This window comes from Heliangelus exortis, chromosome 12 (assembly GCF_036169615.1).
Source record: "Heliangelus exortis chromosome 12, bHelExo1.hap1, whole genome shotgun sequence".
NCBI lineage: Eukaryota > Metazoa > Chordata > Aves > Apodiformes > Trochilidae > Heliangelus > Heliangelus exortis.
The window spans coordinates 14,554,824-14,576,595 of NC_092433.1; the positions used below are offsets into that span (position 1 = coordinate 14,554,824).

Genomic DNA, 21,772 nt, shown 5'->3' on the forward strand with positions numbered 1-21,772 from the left:
TGTCCCTGTAGCTCAGCAGGAGCAGCTGAGCCCACGCCCAGCAGGGGTGGCTCTTCACCTGCTGCCAGGGTTTGGTACCTGGCTGTGAGAGTGCCTGCATCAGCTCTGCAGAGGTTTTCCCATGCAAAGGATGTTTTGTTAATTAAGGTTCATGCTTTATTGTTTCCTAAATAGAATAATGAGAAGCAGCTTTTGCAACCTCAAATGCAGTATGTTGAATGATTGGGAGGTGGGGGGTGTTAAATATTGTTAAATATTTTTTCTTCAAAAAAACCCCAATCTTCTGTGTTTTCACAGTTTAAAGATCCAGTGTGTGAATCCAGCGGGTTAAATGCTCCTGCAGGCTTTTCACTGCATGTGGTTCAGGACTTGAGTGGTGGATGAGTTCTGAGGAATGGTTTGTAAAATTGGCAAAACTCCTGCTAGTGGGATAGGAATTCATCATTACATCCATGGCAATGCTTACTTTATTCTATCTCCCTCTCTTTTTCTTTTTTTTGACCTCTTCAAACATTAAGAACAAAGTTTCCCTTAGTACTTGCAATAAATACTGCAGGATGTAAATGTCAGGTGGGAAGCAGGTTCTGCTTTGCTGTTCCAAAATGGACACTTCAAATTTTTATACATTTACCTTTTCTATTGACTAAAATGATTTGAGGTTTTTTTTTTTTTTGTCTCACCTTCCTGCAAATGTCTTTCTTTTCTAGTAGGAATTTCTAATTTCTGCTCCCCCCTATAAACTCTTGGCACCGGAGCTGGTTGTGCTGGGCTGTACGAGTGGCAGCAACATGGGACAGGAGCCCACCAAGCAGAGCAGAGCTCCTTTTGTCATCACCTTCAGGCAAGTTTGTGACTCAGAGCTGTCTGCTTCAAAACTGAAGGGTTAATTCTGCATTTAAACTTATTTTAAATAGGGTCTGTGTCCTCTAAAATTAGAGAGGAGGAGGGGGGAGGAAAGTTGTATTAATCTCGTGTAGCCCTGACCTCTTTGAGGTACCTCAGAGCTCAGCAGGTTTGCAGTGTCCTCCCTCTCTCCTTGCTGGATTGGGCACCACTGGTGGCACCTACACCTCAGGACAGAGAGCAGAGCAGAGCTGCTGGGGGGTTCCTTGCTTCTCCCAGTGACTCCCATCAGTTCTGTAAAGGGTTTTGTCACAGCAAACACCCGCTCACCCAGTCAACGCAGCCTTCCCTGGTCTGCATGAAGAGCAGTTTTTCCTCCTGTCATTGATTGCCTCAAAGGCAAATATTCCAGTTTGTGTTTGGGGGGAGGATTTTTGCAGGATTTTGAACCCAACAATGCGTGTGATGCACATCCCCATGCCTGAGGTTCTGAGCACCTTTGGGTTACAAATGGCAGCTGGTGACGAGTCCTTCGAACCCGAGGGTGACAGCCTCCTCTTGCTGCAGGTTTGTTGGGCTCAAAGGCTACACACAAAACCCCCTTTGGTAGAAAAAAATCCCTGAATGCCAGTCCTGCACCCACAGCCCATGCAGAGCTGGCCCTGTGCCCCCTGCACCCGGTGCCTTTATGGTGTGGCTGCTGTGCCTTAAGCCAGCTACTGACACAACCAATACAAGGGCTGGCAATTGGCTTTATTTAAATGCAAATTCCTGTTGGTTCATTATTATCGCATTCTGCTGCAACAAATAAACACACGTGGCTTGTAGGATTCATCCTGGGACTCTTAATTTGACTGAATGCTTTCCTCAGTGCTTTGGCTGAGAGGGCTGCATTAGCTGCTGGATTTGTTCCTAACAAGCAGCATGGGATCTTTGTGGTGGAAAAGCAGCATAAGCTTGTTTTGGTTTTGTTGGGGCTTTTTTTCTGGCCCAACAAGCCTCAGGGGTACCAAAAAAACTTTTCTGAAGTTTTTCAGACTAACCTGGAGTCAAACTTTATTGACAAAGGATGAAGAGCAGCCTGAGAACTGCATTCAAAAAGCCTTGTCCAAGGCCATGGGGAATGACTGGAGTTGACACCTGGGTACAAAACTTCCTTCAGTACCAGCAGGGATAGTTTGTTGCTGCTCTCCAGGACAGTACTGGAAGTTTTCTTTGTCCTCCGTTCTGCAGTCGAGCTCCCTTCACCTGTGTCCCTGTCCACAGCAGGTGGCTTTTTTCTAAAGCAAGTGCCTTGTCTCTTGTCTGCAAGACTGGACCTGAAACTCTTCAGTGAGAGAAGAAAAGGAGCCTTTGGGCAGCCAGCAGGTGAGCCAGAGAACGTTTGCACATAAACCGCATTTCAACCATTTTGTAGCAGAGCTTTACTGAGCAAACCCTCGAACACCCCATCCCCTGCCCTTCCCTCTTGCATGTCACAGCTTAATGGCAGCGAATGTGTTGCTGAGTGAGGTGGAAAGTGTCTCCCTGGCCTGGCTGCATCTCAAAGTCTGTCTCTGATTCTGGTTACCTTGTTGCCAGTATGAAGTCACCCTCCCAAAGCGAAATTGGAGAACGGCATTAGTTCAAGGAACTGCACAAGCTTAAATTACAAGAGAGAATGTACAGCTTTGGCATGTGGACTATAAATCCAGGGAAAGGTGTCAAGACTGAGGCATGAACTGTGTCTGGAGTGCCACTCACAATCAGAATTAAATTAGATGGGAATAATGAGATGAAATAAAACAAAGGTAAATCATGAGACAGTGAGCATTAACTTGAAATTACTTCAAGGTTTGAAGGAAACAGAAACCCTTCTGTTCATTTGACATGGATAGTGGAAGCAGTTAAGAAAGAACAGGAAAAATTATGCCCTTGGTCAGCTCAAGGCCTGACCATCCTGGACCACTCTGGAAAAAGACTATGTACCAGGTGGCTTTTTTTTCCTTTTTTTTTTTTTCTTTTTTTTCTCCAGGAGAGTGATGCAAACAGCTGCTCTGGCCATCCTGGTGCATCCAGCTGTGGATTTCAGGAGGTGTTGCTTTTGCCTACAGCTGTGCAGAATCTTATCCCACCATTTGGGATGGCAGAGAGGCCAAACTTCTGTGCAAAGCCTTCAGATAATTCAGGTAAAATTGCTGTGACTCTTCCCTGAGAAGAGTCTCTTGTCCTGAAAAGCTTTGTTAAGGAGCTCTGCAGCTTCTTCCAAGCACTTCCTTTGTAGGACAGGCTGAGATCAGAAAGGAAGCAAAGCAAGTCAGGGGCTCTGCTCTGGTAGGGTCTGTGCACTTATGTCATGAACAGTCTGGTTTTTTTCCACCCACCTGAGGTTCTGACATGCTTGGCTCCCATGGGATGATAGTGATGGTTACTATAAAATGTGAAAGCTCTAAAAATACCCTAAGGTACACCAAGTTTAGTAATACGTTTATTTTCCTCACAAAATAGACATTTGTGGCCTTTCTTAATGTTGCTTTTACCTACACTAAAAGAGCAGGAAGACTTCTCTCCAGTTCATGAAGCTTTCCTTCATTTGCTGGTTTTCTCAGGCTTCTGTTCCCTTCAGCTTCCAATTCAGAATGTACATGGGGATGCAAAGGCTGAAAGGAACTGCTGAGATTTTATTTCACAAGTAAATTATTTCACAAAGCTTTGATACAGTTAATTAAAGGCCAGCTGAATCACAAATATGTTGGAAAGGAAAATTCATTTGTACACCAGAAATTAATTACCTCAGGTGAGTGAAGTCTATGGCCCACACCCTCTGTAGTGTGGCCTTTGATAGACTTAAAGTTTGCATGTATGAAAGGAGAAAAAGATGTTATCAAAAGGAAGGCAGAACTAAAGTCATCTTAGATGTACTTTATCTGATATGGAACAGATCTAGAAAACCTGAGAGATTATTGCAGCTCTGAAAAGTCTCAATATTGACCTAAATTAATTTAGAACTTTTTAAGAAGTAAAATTTAGAAATACAGACTCAGTAGCTGACCACATGGTAAACAAATCAGGGCCCTCTTTTATTATTTTCACTTTACTATAGAGAGTGAAAATCAGAATTTTCTTCTAATCAGTACTGTCTGAAATCTAAATCTTTGAACTCTAGATAGCTACTCTAAATAGCTACTTTTGGTGGATTAAAAAAACCCCAACAAAACCTAAAAACCCACAAAACCAAACAAAAACATCCCAACCCTCCCCCCCACCCCTCAAAAAAAAAACCAAAAAAACAAAAACAAAATGGCTTTTAATAAGTAGTAAAAGAAAACAAAAAATCCTTAGGTTGTATTTTGGGTTGCAGAACAGTCAGCTGAGAATATTAATGGACCCTCAACACTTCTGCTGAGTCTCACCCCAGCAGGGGAAGTGATTCACAGGCAGGAGATCCTCTGTGATCTCCCAGTAAGAGGAAAGGGCATGTGAAATTCCACGCTGTCCTAGTGCTGCTCAGGAACTTCCAAATGTCAGGATCATTCTGTGGGTACATCTCCCTGTTGGTGTTTAGTTTGGGCATTAAAGTGACAATGAGTACAGACAGCACGTGGATTCTGTTGCTAAGTGCAGTGGCATCAAACAGTCTCACAGAACTAAGTTGCAGACTTTCTTTGGGAGGAAAAAAGAAACCCCAAGCCGGGTAAACAGCTGCTGCTGCAGGCCCTGCTATGGCCAGAAGCCCATGTGTCATCAGTATGGCAGCAGCCTGCTTGAAATACTTACTCCTCAGCAGCTGTGAAGAAAGAAACTGTAACCCCCCTGCAGCATTTGATCAGTTGTGTCAAACTGCAACAGGATCTTCTGCCCTTCCTCCCATCGTTTTGACATCTGCAAGCCTGACAGAGGAAGTCACTGCAAAGGTAACACTTTGTTAATCTGCTTGTTCTTCAGCAGCTCACAAAAGGAGGGCTGTAAGGGAGAGACTTCACTTAGAGGTGTTCCCCGAGTTGTAGCACGTGCAGTTTTTATGATTATTGCTTCCCCATAGTCCTTTTCACCCTTATTCCTTCTGCCTAAGATGTAATCCTCTGGTAACAATCATCCATCCTGCACGGGCAGTGCACAATCTCCACTAAAATTTTTGGCTACTTCACTGTTATGCAACTGATTTACTTCCCCTTTGATTCAAGTACTTGGAAACCAAGCACAGAATGGCCACTGGTTCTCTCTGTTCACAGATCCTTACCCTGCTCTGCTCTTAAATACTGAACACTGTTTACCCAGTCAAGGAAAGGAACAAAGATTATTACAAGATCATCAACTGTATCATACATTTAATAAATGAACTGGGATTCATACACCAAAACAGAACATTGTGTACATAATGAAGTGGAAAGTAAAAACACTACCTCTCTAGTATTTTTTTTTACCTACAGTATACCAAGTTATACAATATATTTATAGGTTACTTCCAAAATGTTTTAAACATCTAAATTTTGCATTCCCTCGCATTAAAAAAATTACATATTAATTACTCTGGAAAGTTTTTGAACTCTGTTTAGCAGCAAATCTCCTTTCTTGATGGTTTCTTGGTACTGCCAGTTCTTGCTATCAGGCCTAGAAATTGTGTGGGGGAAAAAAAAAAGTTTAGAAAGTGAGAATGTGTATTACAAGAAGCCACTTACATTTCTGTAATAAGTGTACCAAAATGTATAGATCAAAACCTATTCCTAGGGATTTATAGCATACCTGTTAGTTTCTACAATCTCATTTACTTTGTCTATTTTGCAGTGTAACCTCCCAGCTGCAATAAATCTTGAGAGCTCCCTAAGTAAAGAAAAAAGAAGTTGGGTTAAATCATGTCTCATCCAGGCCTTGCAGAGCCAGCAGCACTTCTGAAACAACAGCCTGTATGTTCCCATATGGTGTCTGGTGCATCCTCATCCTATTAAAGCTTGGACATTACACACAGGAATCATCATTCCAGCTGATCTGAATGCAAAGTGTTTGAGTATTTTCCTTTCAGGCCAAAAAGTGTCACACTTGAGTCAGTGAAATTTTTCACAGTGCTTCAAACTCAAAGGCAGCAGTCATGTACTGTGCCTACCCAGAATAATACAGGTAAGAAAAATACAGGTAAGTATCTCCATGCCAGTCCATACAGTAGGAGAGTTCCCTGCTCTCTAGTACCTCTACATATGCTGCTTTCTTATTTTATTATTATTTTGCTTGATCAACTGGTGGCCTACAGCATGATACTGATGGTAGAAGAAAATACTCCTCTGATTAACAGTAAAACAGGTTACAACTAGTAATTAATTAGTGGGAAGCATAAGAACTAGTATGACTTTAAAGCATTTACCTTTGAATTGAAGGGTATTTGGTTTCTCTTGAGACACCTATTAATGCATTTCTGAATATTTCAAGCAGTATTCATATTTCTGTAATACTTAATGTTAGAAAATCTGAAAGTTTTCTATGAAAGAAGAATGACTCTTGTGAAGGCATTTTAAAGGAAGCATTTCATGCACATAGAGTAAAATTAGTTTCTCACTTCATGCAAGTTCTCCTTGTGATCTGAATGTGTTGGGTTTACACTAGAGAAGAATTCCAAATTGAGACTGCAGCATGCCTTTGATTTAAAAAAACATCAGATCCTGTCCACATACCAGAAATCAAGCAAAACTAAATAAGGAGACTTGTAGGGTACATAAAACATGCAGATGCCCAGAGCTGTAACAGTTATGTTTTTGCATAGTTGTGAACTAAGTCATCCTCAAATCCTAAGTTTCATGGCTCATGGGGTCAACAGATCCAGCAGTATAAGGAACCAAATTATTAATAAAAGACTAAATGGGCATTTAGAGTGAAAGAGATTCTGCAAAAGTTGTCATGAGAGATTGCAATCAAATTATTTTCTTTACTGCAAGCTCTTCCACAGAAACCTAGCTCAAAATGTTTAGAGTCCCAAGTAGAACAAAGACTTTTATTCACATTGGGATCATTACAAATAACTAAAAGCTGTAAAGTGAGATCTTTATGAACTTAATAAGCTGAATAACTTACTGATCTATGAATTCTACACTGACTCCAAATGCTTCTGCCATGTATCCTAATGTCAGTGACCTGTAAGACTCCAGGAGCTGGCTGTAGGCATGAATTCTCATTTCCCGTACGTAGTATCGATAGTGAGGTGCAAACAGCCAGTCCTTCTTCATCTCCTGCTCTACAATAGCTGAAAAGAAAAACAAGAAAGAAAACAAGCCAGTAACCCCTAAGAAATGTGAAGTATCAGTCAGGTAAATAAAACACATAACACCAGTTAATAAGTCATCAAAGTGAGCACGACTGGACTGTACTGTACTCGTGCACACTCTGTGGGACCTGCAGGCGCACAGCAGCAGCCTGGTGTGGGCAAACAAGCAGCTCTTGAAGAAATATTTGTTACCCAAGAAACATCCTCACCCAAAGCCAGGCAAGGAAATAACCATAATTATTTCTTCTTTCATAATTCTTTCTGATAATAGCTTTTAAATTAGTTATCAGGGTTTTAAATTAGCTACCAGGGTTTCCAGTACTGAAGTAGCTTTATCTCCTAACAGCGCTGCTCTCAGGTAGCAATAAATCCATCAATGGAAAAATGTTGCCCTTGGCTCCTGACCTCATCAGACCTCATCTTCCACAAAATGAAGTTATTTTTTGCTTTTTTTCTAAGTGTTTTACTTCCTTTTGTTTCTCACAGAAGGAAAACAAGCAGTCAGAGAGCTGGTGAGAGTAAGTTTTCTGACAAGCTTTTTCTTCAGTGCTCCCCTTTCACACAGAAACCAGAGCAGAAAGCCAGTGGCAACAATCACAACTTCTCATGAGATTTCTTTTGCAGGTTGAGATTTCAGTCTTCAGAGTACAAATCCTGTCACTTCTTTCAAAGATAAAACCTTTCCCATCTGACCTGGCTCTTCAGGTAAGACAGTGCTCCCTCCACAGCCATTTGAAAATGCTTTTCCCCCTAATTAGGTGGGATCTTTCAAGAAGCTCACTGTGTGCAAAGATTGGTTGGTTTGGTTGTTTAAAAAGTCAAGCAATCAAAGGAGGAATGTGGTGAGGCCACAGCTTGAGTCCTGTGTCCAGTTCTGGGCCCCTCAGTTCAGGAAGGAGATTGAGGTCCTGGAGCAGGTCCAAAGGAGGCAACTGGGCTGGTGAAGGGACTCGAGCACAGATCCTATGAGGAGAGGCTGAGGGAGCTGGGGGTGTTGAGGCTGGAGAAGAGGAGGCTCAGGGGAGACCTCATCACTCTCTACAACTCCCTGAAAGGAGGTTGGAGCCGGGGGGGGTTGGGCTCTTTTCCCAGGCAACTCTCAGCAAGACAAGAGGGCACAAGAGGTCTCAAGTTGTGCAGGGGAGGTTTAGGTTGGACATTAGAAAGAATTTCTTTACAGAGAGGGTGATCAGACATTGGAATGGGCTGCCCAGGGAAGGGGTGGATTCTCCATCCCTGGAGATATTTAAAAAGAGCCTGGATGTGGCACTCAGTGCCATGGGCTGGGAACTGCAGTGGGAGTGGATCAAGGGTTGGACTTGATGATCTCTGAGGTCCCTTCCAACCCAGCCAATTCTATGATTCTATGAAAAATTTTAGGTCACTGTTTAAAAAGGAAATTATTTTTTTTTCTGCATCAAGTAGCTCTAGCTACTGCAAAAAACTGTGCATGACCTGAAAGAAATAACTGAAGCACCTGAAGCAGGGTTGTAGGAAATCCCAGAGCCTTACCTAACGACTGGAAGAAGGCTGAGTAGCGGCACTCGTACAGGGAGAAGAGGTACTGCCTTACTGCTGGCAGGCTGTGCAACACTTCCAGGATCTCTGCTCCTTTGATAACCTGAAACCAACCAAAAAACACCTTTGAACACCCTGTCAGCCCGGGGAGAAAATAGGCTGAAGAAAGGCTGTGCCAGTTGGAGCCAGTGTTCTCATCTGTTCTCCCTACCTTCTCCCTCAGGTCAGGCCTGTCCAAGGCGATCATGCTGACATAGACTGTGTAGGTTACAAACGTTTTGTAATCCATGAGTTCATAGGATGTAAAGGTTGAAACTGTATCAAGGAAGAGCTCTGCTGCTTGTTTGAAGTCCCGAATTGCTACACAGTAGAGGCCCTGGTACACTTTGAGACGATTTCTCCTGTCCCAGTCTCCTCCTTCTTCTATTAGACTTGAAACGGAACAAAGAGAAATATTTACTTAAGTAAATGTGTGATGGAGTAAATTGTATGAAACAAGTAGAGTAAATCAGCTGGTACTGTGTGATTAGGGAATGAGTAATTCATGTTACAGCTCTTGAAACAGCCCAGGTTTTGTACACCTGAGAGGTAGGAAAGTGGCTTCTCTGGGACAGGAGAACCAGAACTTTTTGTACAAATTTCAACTGCCAGGAAATGTTCAGAGCCTCTGGAGTTGTGACAGGAGTGTTGGGATGTGCACACAGACACTGCTCCAGTCTCAGCTGTGGCAATGTATTCCCATTGCCTCTGCTGCTAAAATCAAAGCCAGGCAGCCAGCAGCACGGGGAAAAATTTGAAGTTGTCACTTTTGAAAAATTACATTAACACAAAATTGATGTGGCTAAAAGCAAAAGGACAGGCGAAGATAAAAACTGCTGAGAAGGCAACACAAAAAAAAAAAATTGCTCAAGGAACAGCATAACTGGAAAGGTTCTGCACTGGAGCCTTGTGGCACCACCAGAGACTGTAAAGATGCTACAGGAACCACTGAAGTTCCAGGTGTTGGGAGCATGGAGACACTGAGGTAGCTGTAGGAAGGAGGGAAGGCAGCTGAGGCAAAGCACACTGTGCTCCTGCATCCAGAGGAGAAGCTGGCACTTCACAGAGCCAGCTGGGCAGCAGCTCAGTTCTGCTGAGCTGGCAGTCCTGTGTTTTGCCACACCAGCTACCCACACCCTCACCTGTTTGTCTTCCAACAGCTATGGAACAGGAAAGTGGACACCAAGGGGTGGGCTACAAATTAAAATCATGTCAGCTGGTAGGCAACAGCTGACAAACAATCTTAAACCTTTCTTTTCTCTTCCCCCTCATTAAAAAAAAAAATAAAAAATCCAGGAAGAGGCAGGTCCCTAGCACAAGCCAACACCCACCCCTCACTCTGTGACTCTCCCAGCCAGTTGTAGTCACATTTCTTCCATTCCTTTTGTCACAGGGTGTCTCAAAAGTGCTGGAATGCACTCAAACAACCCAAGCAGTACCTTTTTGCCTTTTCAATGTTCCGTGTGATGAGGTCATTATCCATGTAGAACAGCCCAATCCTCAGGAGGTAGAACACAATATCCAGACGATGCCCCAGAGCCACAGTTTTGTCGTAAGTCTTGCGGAAGGCGGTCAGAGCTCCCTCCTGGCAAGAGAGGATTTCCCACTGTCAGAACCCCAAAAGCACCCAGAACACTTTCAGAGTGTGCTAAGTGCAGACATCTTGCCTTCCTCTGATGGCTGGGACTTTGTGCAGTTCCCCACAGCACTCCAGCATTACGTGTTTTGGGTAATCTTAAAGAATTGTAGTTAAAATCGAGCTAAAAGAGCTGCTCTTCACTGATCCTTTAAATCTAAGGAATAGGAAAAGCTGCTCCATAACCTGAGATTAAGCTGCACTGTGTAAGTAGATTAGAAAAGTGTAAAGATAGAAGGTAAGTGAAAAAAACAACACCTCCAAATGGAAAAAAAAACCTTTTACTTTTTCAAGAAAAAAATGTTTTCTGTTAAGGCCTGCTTGCTTGCTTTTGTTTGGTTGGGGTTTTTTGTTTGTTTTGGGGTTTTTGTGTGTGTGTGTGGGGGGGGGTGTTTTTTGTTTTTTTGTTTTCATTTTGTTTTGGTTTTGTTTTGTTTGTTTTCTAGAAAATTTAAATTTCAGCAACACCCTCCCCTATGTCCCCACACATGTCTGAGTTGTGCCACAGAAAAAATGCACCTTAAGTCACTGACTGGAACCTGCCTAGCTCAGAGGATGACACTGCAGTGTTGGTAACACGAGTCCATGAAGCCTCTGCCATGCACCAACCTTGTCCCCAATCCTGCACAGGTACTCAGCTTTGGCCATCATTGCATCCCTGATTTCACTCTCCCCCAAGATCTTTTCTGCATCTTCTAATTCATTGTCCAGACGTTTCAATTCTTCCTCGTTGGCTTTCTTCATTTTGTTCAGCAGCTCTGTGTCCACCTGCCATTCCAGAGACTTGCAGAGTGCTTCATAGTAAGGAGCCATATCTGGAAGAGAAGCAGAAGGGCTTCTGTAATTAATTGCTGCAACAAGTGCCCCTAGAGCAGGGCACTGAAGGACACCACCACTGCCTCCCTCCTGTGATCAGGTACATAATTCTACCCAGGCACGACAGAGCCAGCGTTGCACCAGGCTCTGCCTCTCACACTTTTTTCTCCTCTTTTTTTTTATCACAGCTCTCTTGACACACCTCCCACCTGCACCTTCTCCTCACTGTACCCAGCAGTGGTGCTAAGCTGATGCCTCTCAAAACACCACCACGCTGTCACAGTGCCCAAACCTGGGGAACCGAACCACCCCTCTGACACCTCCGAACCTCCCCCTTCCCTCACCTGCCCCAAAACCCTCCCCACCCCTGTCCCCCGGTGCCCTCGGGGTTCCCCCCATCCCCCGGGGGGAGGAACTGATGCCCCCCCCAACACCGACAGTCAGACCCGGCCCTTCTAAACAGACAGACAGACAGAGCCACCCCTCCTCCCCGGGGCAGGGCGGGTCCCCGCAGCCCTCAGGGCCGCACTCACTGTGCAGCCGCACGGCCGCCATCAGCTCCTCCCGAGCGGCGGGGTCGGGAGCGCGGGGCCGGAGGCTGAGGAGGAAGCGGAGCTGAGCGATGCGGAGATCGGGGTTCTTGGGCAGACCCTCTTCCTCCAGGTTCTCCAGCGGCATGGCGGCGGGACGGGACCGGACCGGACGGGTCCAGGGGCTGCGCGGCTCCGGTTCGGACAGCGGCGGTGAGGAGGAGGAGGAGGCGGCGCGGCCCAGTGACTCAGCCGCGACGGGCGGAAACGGCGGCGAACTTCCGGAGTGACAACGCCCCCTGCCGCCCCGGGGGTGTGTGTGTCTGGTGGGGGTGCGGGAGGCGGTGCGCATGCGCGGGGTGGAGCGCAGCTGCCTCAGGGAGGGTGGGGTGAGAGGGAACCGACCCGAACCCGAACCCGAACCCGAACCCGAACCCGAACCCGAACCCGAACCCGAACCCGAACCCGAACCCGAACCCGAACCCGAACCCGAACCCGAACCGATATGATGGTTACGGATACCTCCTGCCCTGCCGGGGCTGCTCCCAGCCTGGGTTGAGGCACTGCCGGGGAGGCGGCAGCCACAGCTTGGCTGGGTCACCCGGGGCAGGGGTCCCGGCGCCTTCCCATGGGAGGATTTATTCCTCATACCTGACCTAAATCTCCCCTCTTTTCAGCTTAAAACCCTTCCTGCCGCTTTCCCTCCTTGTAAAAAGTCCCTTCCCAGCTTTCCCGTGGCCCCTTCAGATGCTGGGAGGTGCTCCCGGAGCCTTCCTGGTTTGGTTGGGTGATGGGGTCGGATTGGGGTGTTGGGGCAGGGGTTGGACCCGATGATCCCGGGATCTCTTCCAGCCCCAACATCCTCTGATTTTCCAGGCTGAACACCCCAGCTCGGCACAGCAGAGCAGCTCCAGCCCTCTGAGGGCTTTCATGGCCACCCCTGGAGTCATTCCATGAGCTCCGTGTCCTTCCCGGGTTTGGGGGCTCTGGAACTGGAACTGGGTTTTTAAGCACAACGCTTTTTTCGCCTGCACCTCTATTCCAGGGTTGTGTTTTTCATCAAGGAGGAACTGTTCCCTCAGCTGTTTCAGCACAGGGTATTCCTTTGCCTTCTTTACATGGGGTGTGAATTATGCAGTGCAGGGATTGGTCTCACTAGAGGGGGACAATCCCCTCCCTTGTCCTGCTGGACACCCTGCGTTTGATGGAGCCCAGAATAAGGTTGGGTTTCTGGGCAGCAAGCACACTGGTGGCTCACGTTGAGCTTCTTGGCAGCCAACACCCCTGAGTCCTGCTCCTCAGGGCTGTTCTCAACCCAACAACCCCAAGCCCTTCTCGACTGTGCTCAACCCAAGAACCCCAAGTCCTTTTCCTCAGAACTGTTCTCAACCCAACACCCCAAAGTCCATCTCAGAACTGTTCTTAACCCAACAACCCCAAGTCCTGCTCCTCAGGGCTGTTCTGAACCCAAGACCCTGAGTTCTTCTCCTCAGAACTGTTCTCAACCCAACAAATCCAAATCCTTCTCCTCAGGGCTGTTCTCAACCCAACACCCCCAAGTCCTTCTCCTCAGAACTGTTCTTAACCCAACACCCCAAAGTCCTGCTCCTCAGGGCTGTTCTCAGCCCATTTTCCATACAGGAATGGGAACACCCTGTGGGGCTGCAGGGGCACAGTGTAAGCTATAGGGACTCTGCTCCCCTGCTCCTCCAGGTTGTTTTCATAGTTTTGGTATTTTTTTAGCTTTTCCAGGTGTTTGATGCTCCAAATGCCAAGGCAGGGAGAGTCACTTGAAAGGGATTTCAGCTTTTGCTGTGAAAAAAAAAAATTAGAGGAAAAGTAGGTTTGTAGCCTTCATTGTTGCAGAAAAAAAGCAGACATGTGTTACCCAAAAACCTGCCCACAGCTCAAACAAGCAGATGGCAAACAAAAGGGGGGGTTAAAAAACCATATTTGGTTATATCTTTTCTGGGTTTGGGGGTAGAGTCTCTCCTGACTTCAGGCCCCTATTGCCACATACTTCTCATTAGCTTTAATTAACATTTCTGCATCACCCCCCGGGGCTGGATCATGCCCCCCCCCTTGGCACTGCTGATCCAGGGTGCACCCCTGGGCAGGTGGCACTGTGATGGGTAACTCCTATCTGTCACCTCCCCTGTCCCCCCTCTGTCCTGCTTTAGTTTTTGGGTTTAAATGACGTCTTTTGCTGGAATTGGGTTTTAAGCACAACACTTTTTTTGCTGGCACCTCTATTCCAGGGTTGTGTTTTTCCTCAAGGTCATGGGAGAAACTGTTCCCTCAACTGCTTCAGCACAGGGTATTCCTTTGCCTTCTTTACATTGGGTATGAATTATTTAGAAGGTTGCTGGAAGTAACTATTTGCTGAAGGTTTTTTTTTTTGAGAAGCACTAATATTTATTATGTTGCTTCTGATTATTTTTCCTTCATTTAAATCATTGGCTTGTAGCTTTAGTGTTTTAGAATAAAGGAGAACTGTGGTATAGGTTGGGCAGCTCCTTTGTTTCTTTAGGAGCAGCCTCTTTTTTATGTCTTCCATTTCTTTTTGAGCTGCAATCTCTTTTGTATTGATTGTGTGATAAGGAATTGCTTTGATGCTTTGCAGAGAGCTGCACACAGATCTTTTGCAGCAGTGTTTATGTTGCTTGCCTGTTGGCCTTTGCATTTCCTCAGAGCCATATTAATTAGGGTTTTTTATGACGTACTTTCAGGCTTCTTGCATATTTTTCTTTTGAATCTCATCCCCAGCTCTACTCCTTGAGCAGTGTGCTCTGGGCTGCAGTATGCTCTTTATTCTTAGCATGCCTTGTTTAGGAAGAGATGGACAGTTGGATTTTTTTCTGCTAAGTAAAGCTGATGTTTCACACACTCAGGCACTGCACACATGGGTGAGTGTTACTCCTGTGAGCAAATCTGAAGAAGAAAAAAAAAAAAAAACCAAACAAAATCTTCTCCAGTATCCAGTTTTTGCAGCCTGTCCTACCAGCTCTGTGTGGAAGGTGGAAAGTTTGTGCAGCTCCCTTGTAAGCAGATAACCTGGCTGTCACCTTAGCCCTTTTCCTAATCCCTAATGCAGACTGGTTTGCAACTACAGCTGGAGTTCTGCCTCTCCCAGGATTCACAAAATTTCTAACCATTTTAGCCCTAACCATTATTACTGACCATAGGAATATCCCCACCCTGTTAACTTTGCAGTGTCTTTGGCATCTACAGCTCATCGTGGCAGTAAAAGCCACAGTTTCATTATGTGCTGTGGGAGAAAATGTTTGTCATTCTCCCTTTTCTTGATTTGCCACTTTTTAATTGGCCCTCAAATAAGTTGCTAGGTGTGAGCTTGGCAAGGGAGCTGAGTTTTAATTTTCCTGGGTTTAGTTATTGCTAAAATACTGTGTTTTGTTTGTAAGCATATGAAACACTAGTTAATTAAAAAAATCCAGCATTTATTGCCTGTATCTGCCCACATTTTCATATTTCTGTTTAAGCAATAGTTGTGAACAAGGGAGCTGGCTACATATATGTGATGCTCCCTGCTTAACATGAAAGGAAGTTCAGAGAGAATATTTATTTTTCAAATAGTTATATGAAGAAATAAAGCCTCGTGCTGACCATCATTCTCACATGGCCTTACAGCATTCAAAAGGATCCAAATGAATAAAAATTATTAAACTTTTTTTTTTTTTTTTTTTTTTTTTTTTTCAGAATAGATCTTGAATGGTTGCTTCCTTCTCTTCAAGATGCATCAGGGCTCCTGCAGTGGCTCTTGGTGACTGAGATGCTGCTCTTTTACTACAAAAGTGCTGGTATGGACATGCTGCAGGTTGTTTTAATGGCTCAATATACCCTGGTTTTCTGGCTGGCCCTCCTCAGCACCTCCCCAAGCTCTGCACCTTCCTGCTCACACCAACCCCAGAAGTGGTTCTGGTGGTGGCATCCTCTGCCTGGTGCTGGTTTGGGAGCAGGATGGGTTTTCCAGCCCCTCTAGCCCTGCAGTCAAGCTTAAAAATAGGAAAATACAATTGTGTTTGTTACTGCTTTGCTGGCCAGTGTTGCCTTTCATGCACATGGAGGGGTTCAGTTGCTCCTTGCTGTTCCTGGCATAACACATCCCACAGGGTCAATGTTCCCACAGTTCCAGGTAGTACTAACACCCCAGCCAGTGCTCACCCTTTTTATCCTCATTTTTGCAGCCCTGGGAGGCCACAGGTGGAGCTCTAAGTGCAAATACAGATTTCCAGACCTGCACCTTCCCCAGTAATACCTGTTCCTAAATGCCACCCACAACCAGGTGGCTCCCTGTCCCACTGCATCAGGCTTCTCTCCCTCATGTCCTGGTCAATCCCTTCATTCGTGCCGCGTCCAGAAAGACCCACGGGCTGCAGCACCTCTGACTGCAGCTCAGTAGCCACAAGGTGACAGTGTTTCAGAGCAATAACTCTGCTGCTGTCTCTCACTGCTGGCTCTTTGCTTTGCTGTTTCCCACCAGCCTGCAAAGTGAAAGCCCCTCTGTTAGGAAAAGTCTCCTCCGTTTTGCCCCTGGTGGAAAATGCTGGGTTTGGCAGGCTGTGGGCTTTAGTGGGTTCTGAGCCAGGACCATTGGGCTCTTTGTTTACAACTGGTGTCCCTCCAAGGGGTGTGTAAGAAAGGGATGGGTCAGGGATATGGACAGGCTGAGAGAGTTGGGGTTCTTGAGCCTGGGGAGGAGAAGGATCCTGGAAGATTTAATAGCAGCCTTCCAGTACCTGGAGGGGACCTACAGCTGGGGAGGGACTTTTTACAGGGTTGTGTAGCTGCAGGACAAGGGGCAATGGCCTTAAACTAGAGCAGGGTAGGTTTAGGTTAGACATTAGGAAGATGTTCTTACCTATGCAGGTGGTGGAACACTGGAACAAGTTGCTCAGAGAGGTGGTGGAGGCCACATCCATGGAGACATTCAAGGTCAGGCTTGGTGGGGCTCTGGGTAACCTGAGACAGTTAAAGATGACCCTGCTCACTGCAGGGAGGTCAGACTAGATAACCTTTAAAAGTCCCTTCCAACCCAGCACATTCTGTGATTTTGTGGTGCTAGAATGCATTCAGGAAAAGCTCCCATCACCTCAGGGTACCTTCCACTTGTGCTCTGCTTTCCTCTCCCAGGAGGTCCTGTGGCACTACCTGGCTGTCCTGGGCTTCTGAAGCAGGGTCCAGCTACAAACATCCTTTGCCAGCAGATCAGGATCCACAACAGGGCCCTGGATCAGCCCCAAGTGTTGGGAAAGGCTTTGCTGGGAGCTGGTTGGTGTGTCTGAGCTGAGATGAAGAGCAGTTTGTGCTGTGAGCTCACCTCAGTAACACCAATTACACTTTCTTACCTCGCTGTGATCCTCAGGCATCTTCAAGGCATTTGTTTTATTTTCAGGGCTGTTTTAACTTAACTTCAGAAAAGATGGCACTCAAGTCAAGCCTGGCAGCTTCTTCATCCTTCAGTAGTGGATGTGTTGACAGCAATACTCACGGCTGCACTGTATAAACCTACAAGTGTAAGGCATTGATTTATTCCAAATAAGCTCCTAGAAGTTACCTGTTTTCATAAGTAATTGTTGTTGGCATAGATGTGGCTCTTGTCTCTTGAATTTTGGCTCTCAGAAAATGTGTTCTGTATTAGCAAGGAGTGAAAGGCAGAGGGTCAAGCTCTCTGTCAGCACAGCTCTGCTGGCTGGCTGCTGTTAGACAAGCCTAAGGACAGTTAGGAAATGCCTGTGGAGTGGGATTTCTGCATCTCCTGACCTCCACGATGTTGTTTTGTCATCCTCTCTGTATTGGAAATTGCCTCTGATCAGCCAGGTATCTGTTCCACAGCAATTAATGTCTTCTATTTATTTATCTGCATCTTTTCAAATCAATAAAGCCCTCCCCACTGGAGCATTAGAATGCTTTGAAGGGCACTTCACCTAGTCCCCAAATTGAGTCTTTTACAGCACTAAAGTCTGTTAGTCAGAGTGTTCCAACAAGCAGCCACGTTAGGGAGAGGTTATTACCCTGGGAAGACAGAGTGAAACCACATCATTAATTAGAGACCTGAAAAGCTATGAATATCTAATGACCATAAGAAATCAAACTGGCAGGTAGGGATGGAACTGTGGGGAGCCTCTTCCTTCCCTGGAAGGCCTGGGTGCTGGGGAGGGGGGATGGCATGCTGCTGCCTGAGGCTGGATTGATTAAACACCACAGCTTCAGGAAATATTGGGGGGAAAACTCTTTTTAGAAGAGCTAAGGATCCCCTGTATTTAGTGCCATGAATATATACATGAAGAGACAGGTCCTGGAAGGAGGGATGGAAGGAGATCGTTGCCAGCACAGGACAGCAAAAGCCTGTGCCATGTCTTTCCCATCATCAAACCAAGGGACACTGAAAATCTGTAGAGATCCATAGACACAGACAAATGCTTTTTATGCTTGAACCTTTTATTTCAGGTTCTGTATTCCATCCTGCCTGTTTTTAATGCAGACTGGTGGATGCAGATGTTGAATGGTCTGTATGAAATGGCAGCCTGTGAGCCTGAATTTCAACAGGAAGTTTATTTATGCATCCTTTCTCTGAAGTACAGATTTACTGTCAGAAAATTGGTACTCCAGACCAAGTCACTGATGCATTTGTTTCATGCACAGCAGCAGCACCCAGGACACAACCTGAATATTGTCACTGGCTGGTACAGGGCTACCACCCATGGGGTAAGGTCTGCTGGTTTTTAAGCTATCCTACAGCATGTAGAAATCCACAAATCTTTATTAAGACTGTCAGCTCCAGCTGTGTGTCTGTATCTGCCTTGGATTTTTAGGTAATTTGTGCTGCAGACTTCCAACACACAGTTGCTTTTATTGTATGTGGTTTCTTCTGTTGGACACCTCTCTGCTGACTATGATTACTACCACATCGACTGAAAATACTCCCATGATGTATAATTAACTTTATCTGCTTTGCTGCAATGCCTCTCACTGGCAATTAAACACACTTCAGCTCTTTCACTACATATCTAAGACTTCCAAAAGTGCTGATTATTCTTGCCCAGTCTTGCTCCAAACTGGAAAATTGTTACCTGTCTACACTTATATCCTTTTCCTTGCAACAGCCCCACTGTGATCAGGATATTGATTGTAGTACATATAATGTGATCTTTAAACAAACCATCCATTTGGAATGTGTTGGGGTTTACATGGTAGCAAAAAGCTTATTTAAATCCTCAGGTTGTTGGCTGGTTGATGTGATAGTTACCAGTTTATGGAGATAATCTGAAATGGAGAGCAAGAATTTTGAAATCTTTCAGTCCTCTGGGGAGTTACTCCATTTTCCTCCTCCTTAGCTCAGCCTCCTCAGTCTTCCCTGCAGTGCTTCAGGGACTTTTGTCCTCTGATGATTTTTTTTAACCTCTTTTTCTAAGACAATAGCCTCATGTGATTTTACCCTCAGCCCATCTGTGTTTCTGTGCCCTAATGTGCTTGAACCAAATTTGGTAGCTGTCGTGAGCTCTTGATGGTGTCCAGTTCCTTAAAATTACAGGTAGATAAGTTGCAAATTGGGAAGAATCAGCTGTTCTGGCAAACCCACACTGTCCTGCCCTGCAGCTCCTCTGTCCTACTGTCCCATGCCAGCAATGCCTTTTGCTTAGCTGGTGCTTAGGGAACGTGGCCAGCAGGGACTGCTGTCTGGCCATCACAGGGAACATGGAGAGATGGGAAATATTTATGGGAACAAGGCAGATAGGAAGGAAGAACTGGAAGCATTGCTGTGGCAGGGACAAAGTGAGGAGAAGGGGTACGAGGTCAGTGGGACAGCAGCCTTCATCCCTGAGTGATGAAGCAGCCCCCATAATTACAAATATTGATGTGTTTTCCACAGCTCCTTTTCAAACATGCAACCTCATTTTTAAATTTATTTTCATTCTTTCTAACCACGAGTCGTTTTCCCATCGTGCAAAGAAAAGTGCTCAGCTTCTACTGAGATCTTGTAGCAAACCAGACACACATTTATTAACCAAGGGAAGTGGTGTTGGCTGCAAACACCAGTGTGACATTTTAACATTGTGTTGCCTTTTAAAACAAACCCAGTGGTGGAGTGGACACAGTCTGAACTTCCTGCTGATTTCACAGGGCAAAGTACTTCTCTGAAACATGTGGGAATTTATCTCTGGCCATTGCTGCAGACTCCAGTGTGCCTGGAGAGCATCTACCAAATGCCCATTGACTTGAGCATTAATTTAGCTGAAGAATCTGCTCTTGCTTCCTCCTCCTGAGTGCTCTGTGAGTCCCAGAGTGAGTGGGATTTGAGGGTAGACACTTGCAGTGCTGTTCTGTACTGCCCCAATGCCAAGCCCCCTGAGTGTTGCACTTACAAGTTGCTAGCCTGAGAAACTTCAGCCTGGGTGAAAATAACTGGATTGATACTTCAGGGGGTTTTGTGTCAGTTTTAATTGTGCAGAAAATTCAAATCATCTGGAACTGGGGGTCTATCTCTGCAGTGCTGGAGGGTGCTCCTCAGCTGCTGGAAACTGCTTTGCTCCTGCACAGAGGTGTCTGAGTGACTTTGGGAGGCAGAGGTACTGATGCTCAAGTACCTCCAATACCCTTGGTTTTTTTTTTTCATTCAGAAGACTAACCTTGTTTTCCCAGAATAGGAATACCCTTCATCCTGTAGAGGTGAAGAGAACTCTCCAGATGATTTACATCACATCTTGAGACCAAACCTTCAAAGGTCAGAGGGAAGGGCCTTAAGCAAGGCAAGTGTGATTTAGCCCTCTATAAATGCTAGTGTTATTAGTGGTATTACAGCAGTGTCTGTAACTTTTGGTTGTATATTTAAGCTTCTTCAGCTGAGATTTGACATTATGGAGTAAAAAAACCTGTGTAATTAGTTCCTTTGGATATCTTTCTGTGTTGTAAACACTCAGAAGTAAAGAGGCCTCTACCTCCACATTTTTTTCATAAATACCCCATCTCTTGCTTTCTGTACTTTTCTTTTTTTCATGTGTTACCTCCTCTGGTAAATGAGATGGTTCTCCCTTTGTTGACTCCTTTAGGGGTGCAGTTTGAGTTTCTGATCATTATTTGTTACATAGTGTGGGTATTACCAGCTTCTAAAATCACCCCTGACATGAACTCAGTGTGGTGCTGGAGCACTTCTCAGGTACCCACCCCTTATCAAACCTTTTCATCTCACCTGCTGAGATGAACAGCTTGGCAGTTACTAGATCATGGATATCATTTGCTATTGTGGGATTATTCCCATTTATTCAATGCTTATTCCAATGTGACATAAATAATGGAGCAGGATGATCCTGGCCCCAGCCAGCAGTGTGTGCTGGTGAGGGAGGCAGTATAAATTCTGCTGCTTCTTGCATCCTCCAGGTGGAATTTTCCTTTACAAACCCAGTCTTCCCTCTCTAACATAAATGGCCTTTTCATGTTTTCTTAGTGCATGACAGCACCTCCATGTTTCATCCCATTCCTCAGTGTTTGCACTGAATCCTGCCCTGCCATTCCCAGCACCATCCCATGGAGGCTGTACCTGCTGCTCTGGGACCCCAACCCCTGCTCCTGTGCTTGCAGCTCATGTGCATCACCCCACCAGCAATTTTGGCTGAAAGAATAACCCTGGAAGTGCCATCACCCTTCTGGCACGGGGAGGTGTTCCTGACAGCAAAGAAAAAGCACTCTGTGAAACACAGTTTGCTGCCCTCTTGAGCAGAGACAAAGGTGTCCTGGTTTGTGCCCATCAAACACTTGCTATTAATTGCAGAACATCTCCTGGCTCTTTGGGGGCTGCACCCTGCTTCCCACCCATTGGGGCTCTCTGCAGACACCCTGAGCTTCCTCTTTCATGTATTTTCTGATTATTGCAGCTCTTTGGCCCCCATCCATTCTGCTGCTGGATCTCCCCCTCAGTGTGTATTTTCTTGTCACAGCCATCCTTGGTCAGATGCCATTTAGACACTGGTCCAACTCATCAAGCAACTTTGTTTCCTGCTCAAGGCTTTGGACTTCAGTCAAATTAACCTGTAAAAAACCTTCTCATCCTCTGATGCAGGAGGTATTTGTTTTGTGCTGGCTTCCTTTTTCAGTATGATTTTCTTCAGTAGTGTATATATATAGCATATAATTACATATATATGT

General features: G+C 45.5%; 1 protein-coding gene across 1 annotated transcript; it reads right to left on the reverse strand.

Moving 5' to 3' along the window:
• Positions 1 to 5,133: 5,133 nt before the first annotated feature.
• On the reverse strand, positions 5,134 to 11,880 carry PSMD6 (proteasome 26S subunit, non-ATPase 6). Its single transcript, XM_071756208.1, has 8 exons — positions 11,615 to 11,880; positions 10,875 to 11,080; positions 10,069 to 10,214; positions 8,802 to 9,021; positions 8,585 to 8,693; positions 6,883 to 7,051; positions 5,566 to 5,643; positions 5,134 to 5,433 (listed from the first exon to the last, which is right to left on the reverse strand). The coding sequence occupies exons 1-8, from the start codon at positions 11,757 to 11,759 to the stop codon at positions 5,337 to 5,339; spliced, it is 1,170 nt and encodes a 389-aa protein (XP_071612309.1). The 5' UTR covers positions 11,760 to 11,880; the 3' UTR covers positions 5,134 to 5,336.
• Positions 11,881 to 21,772: the final 9,892 nt, after the last annotated feature.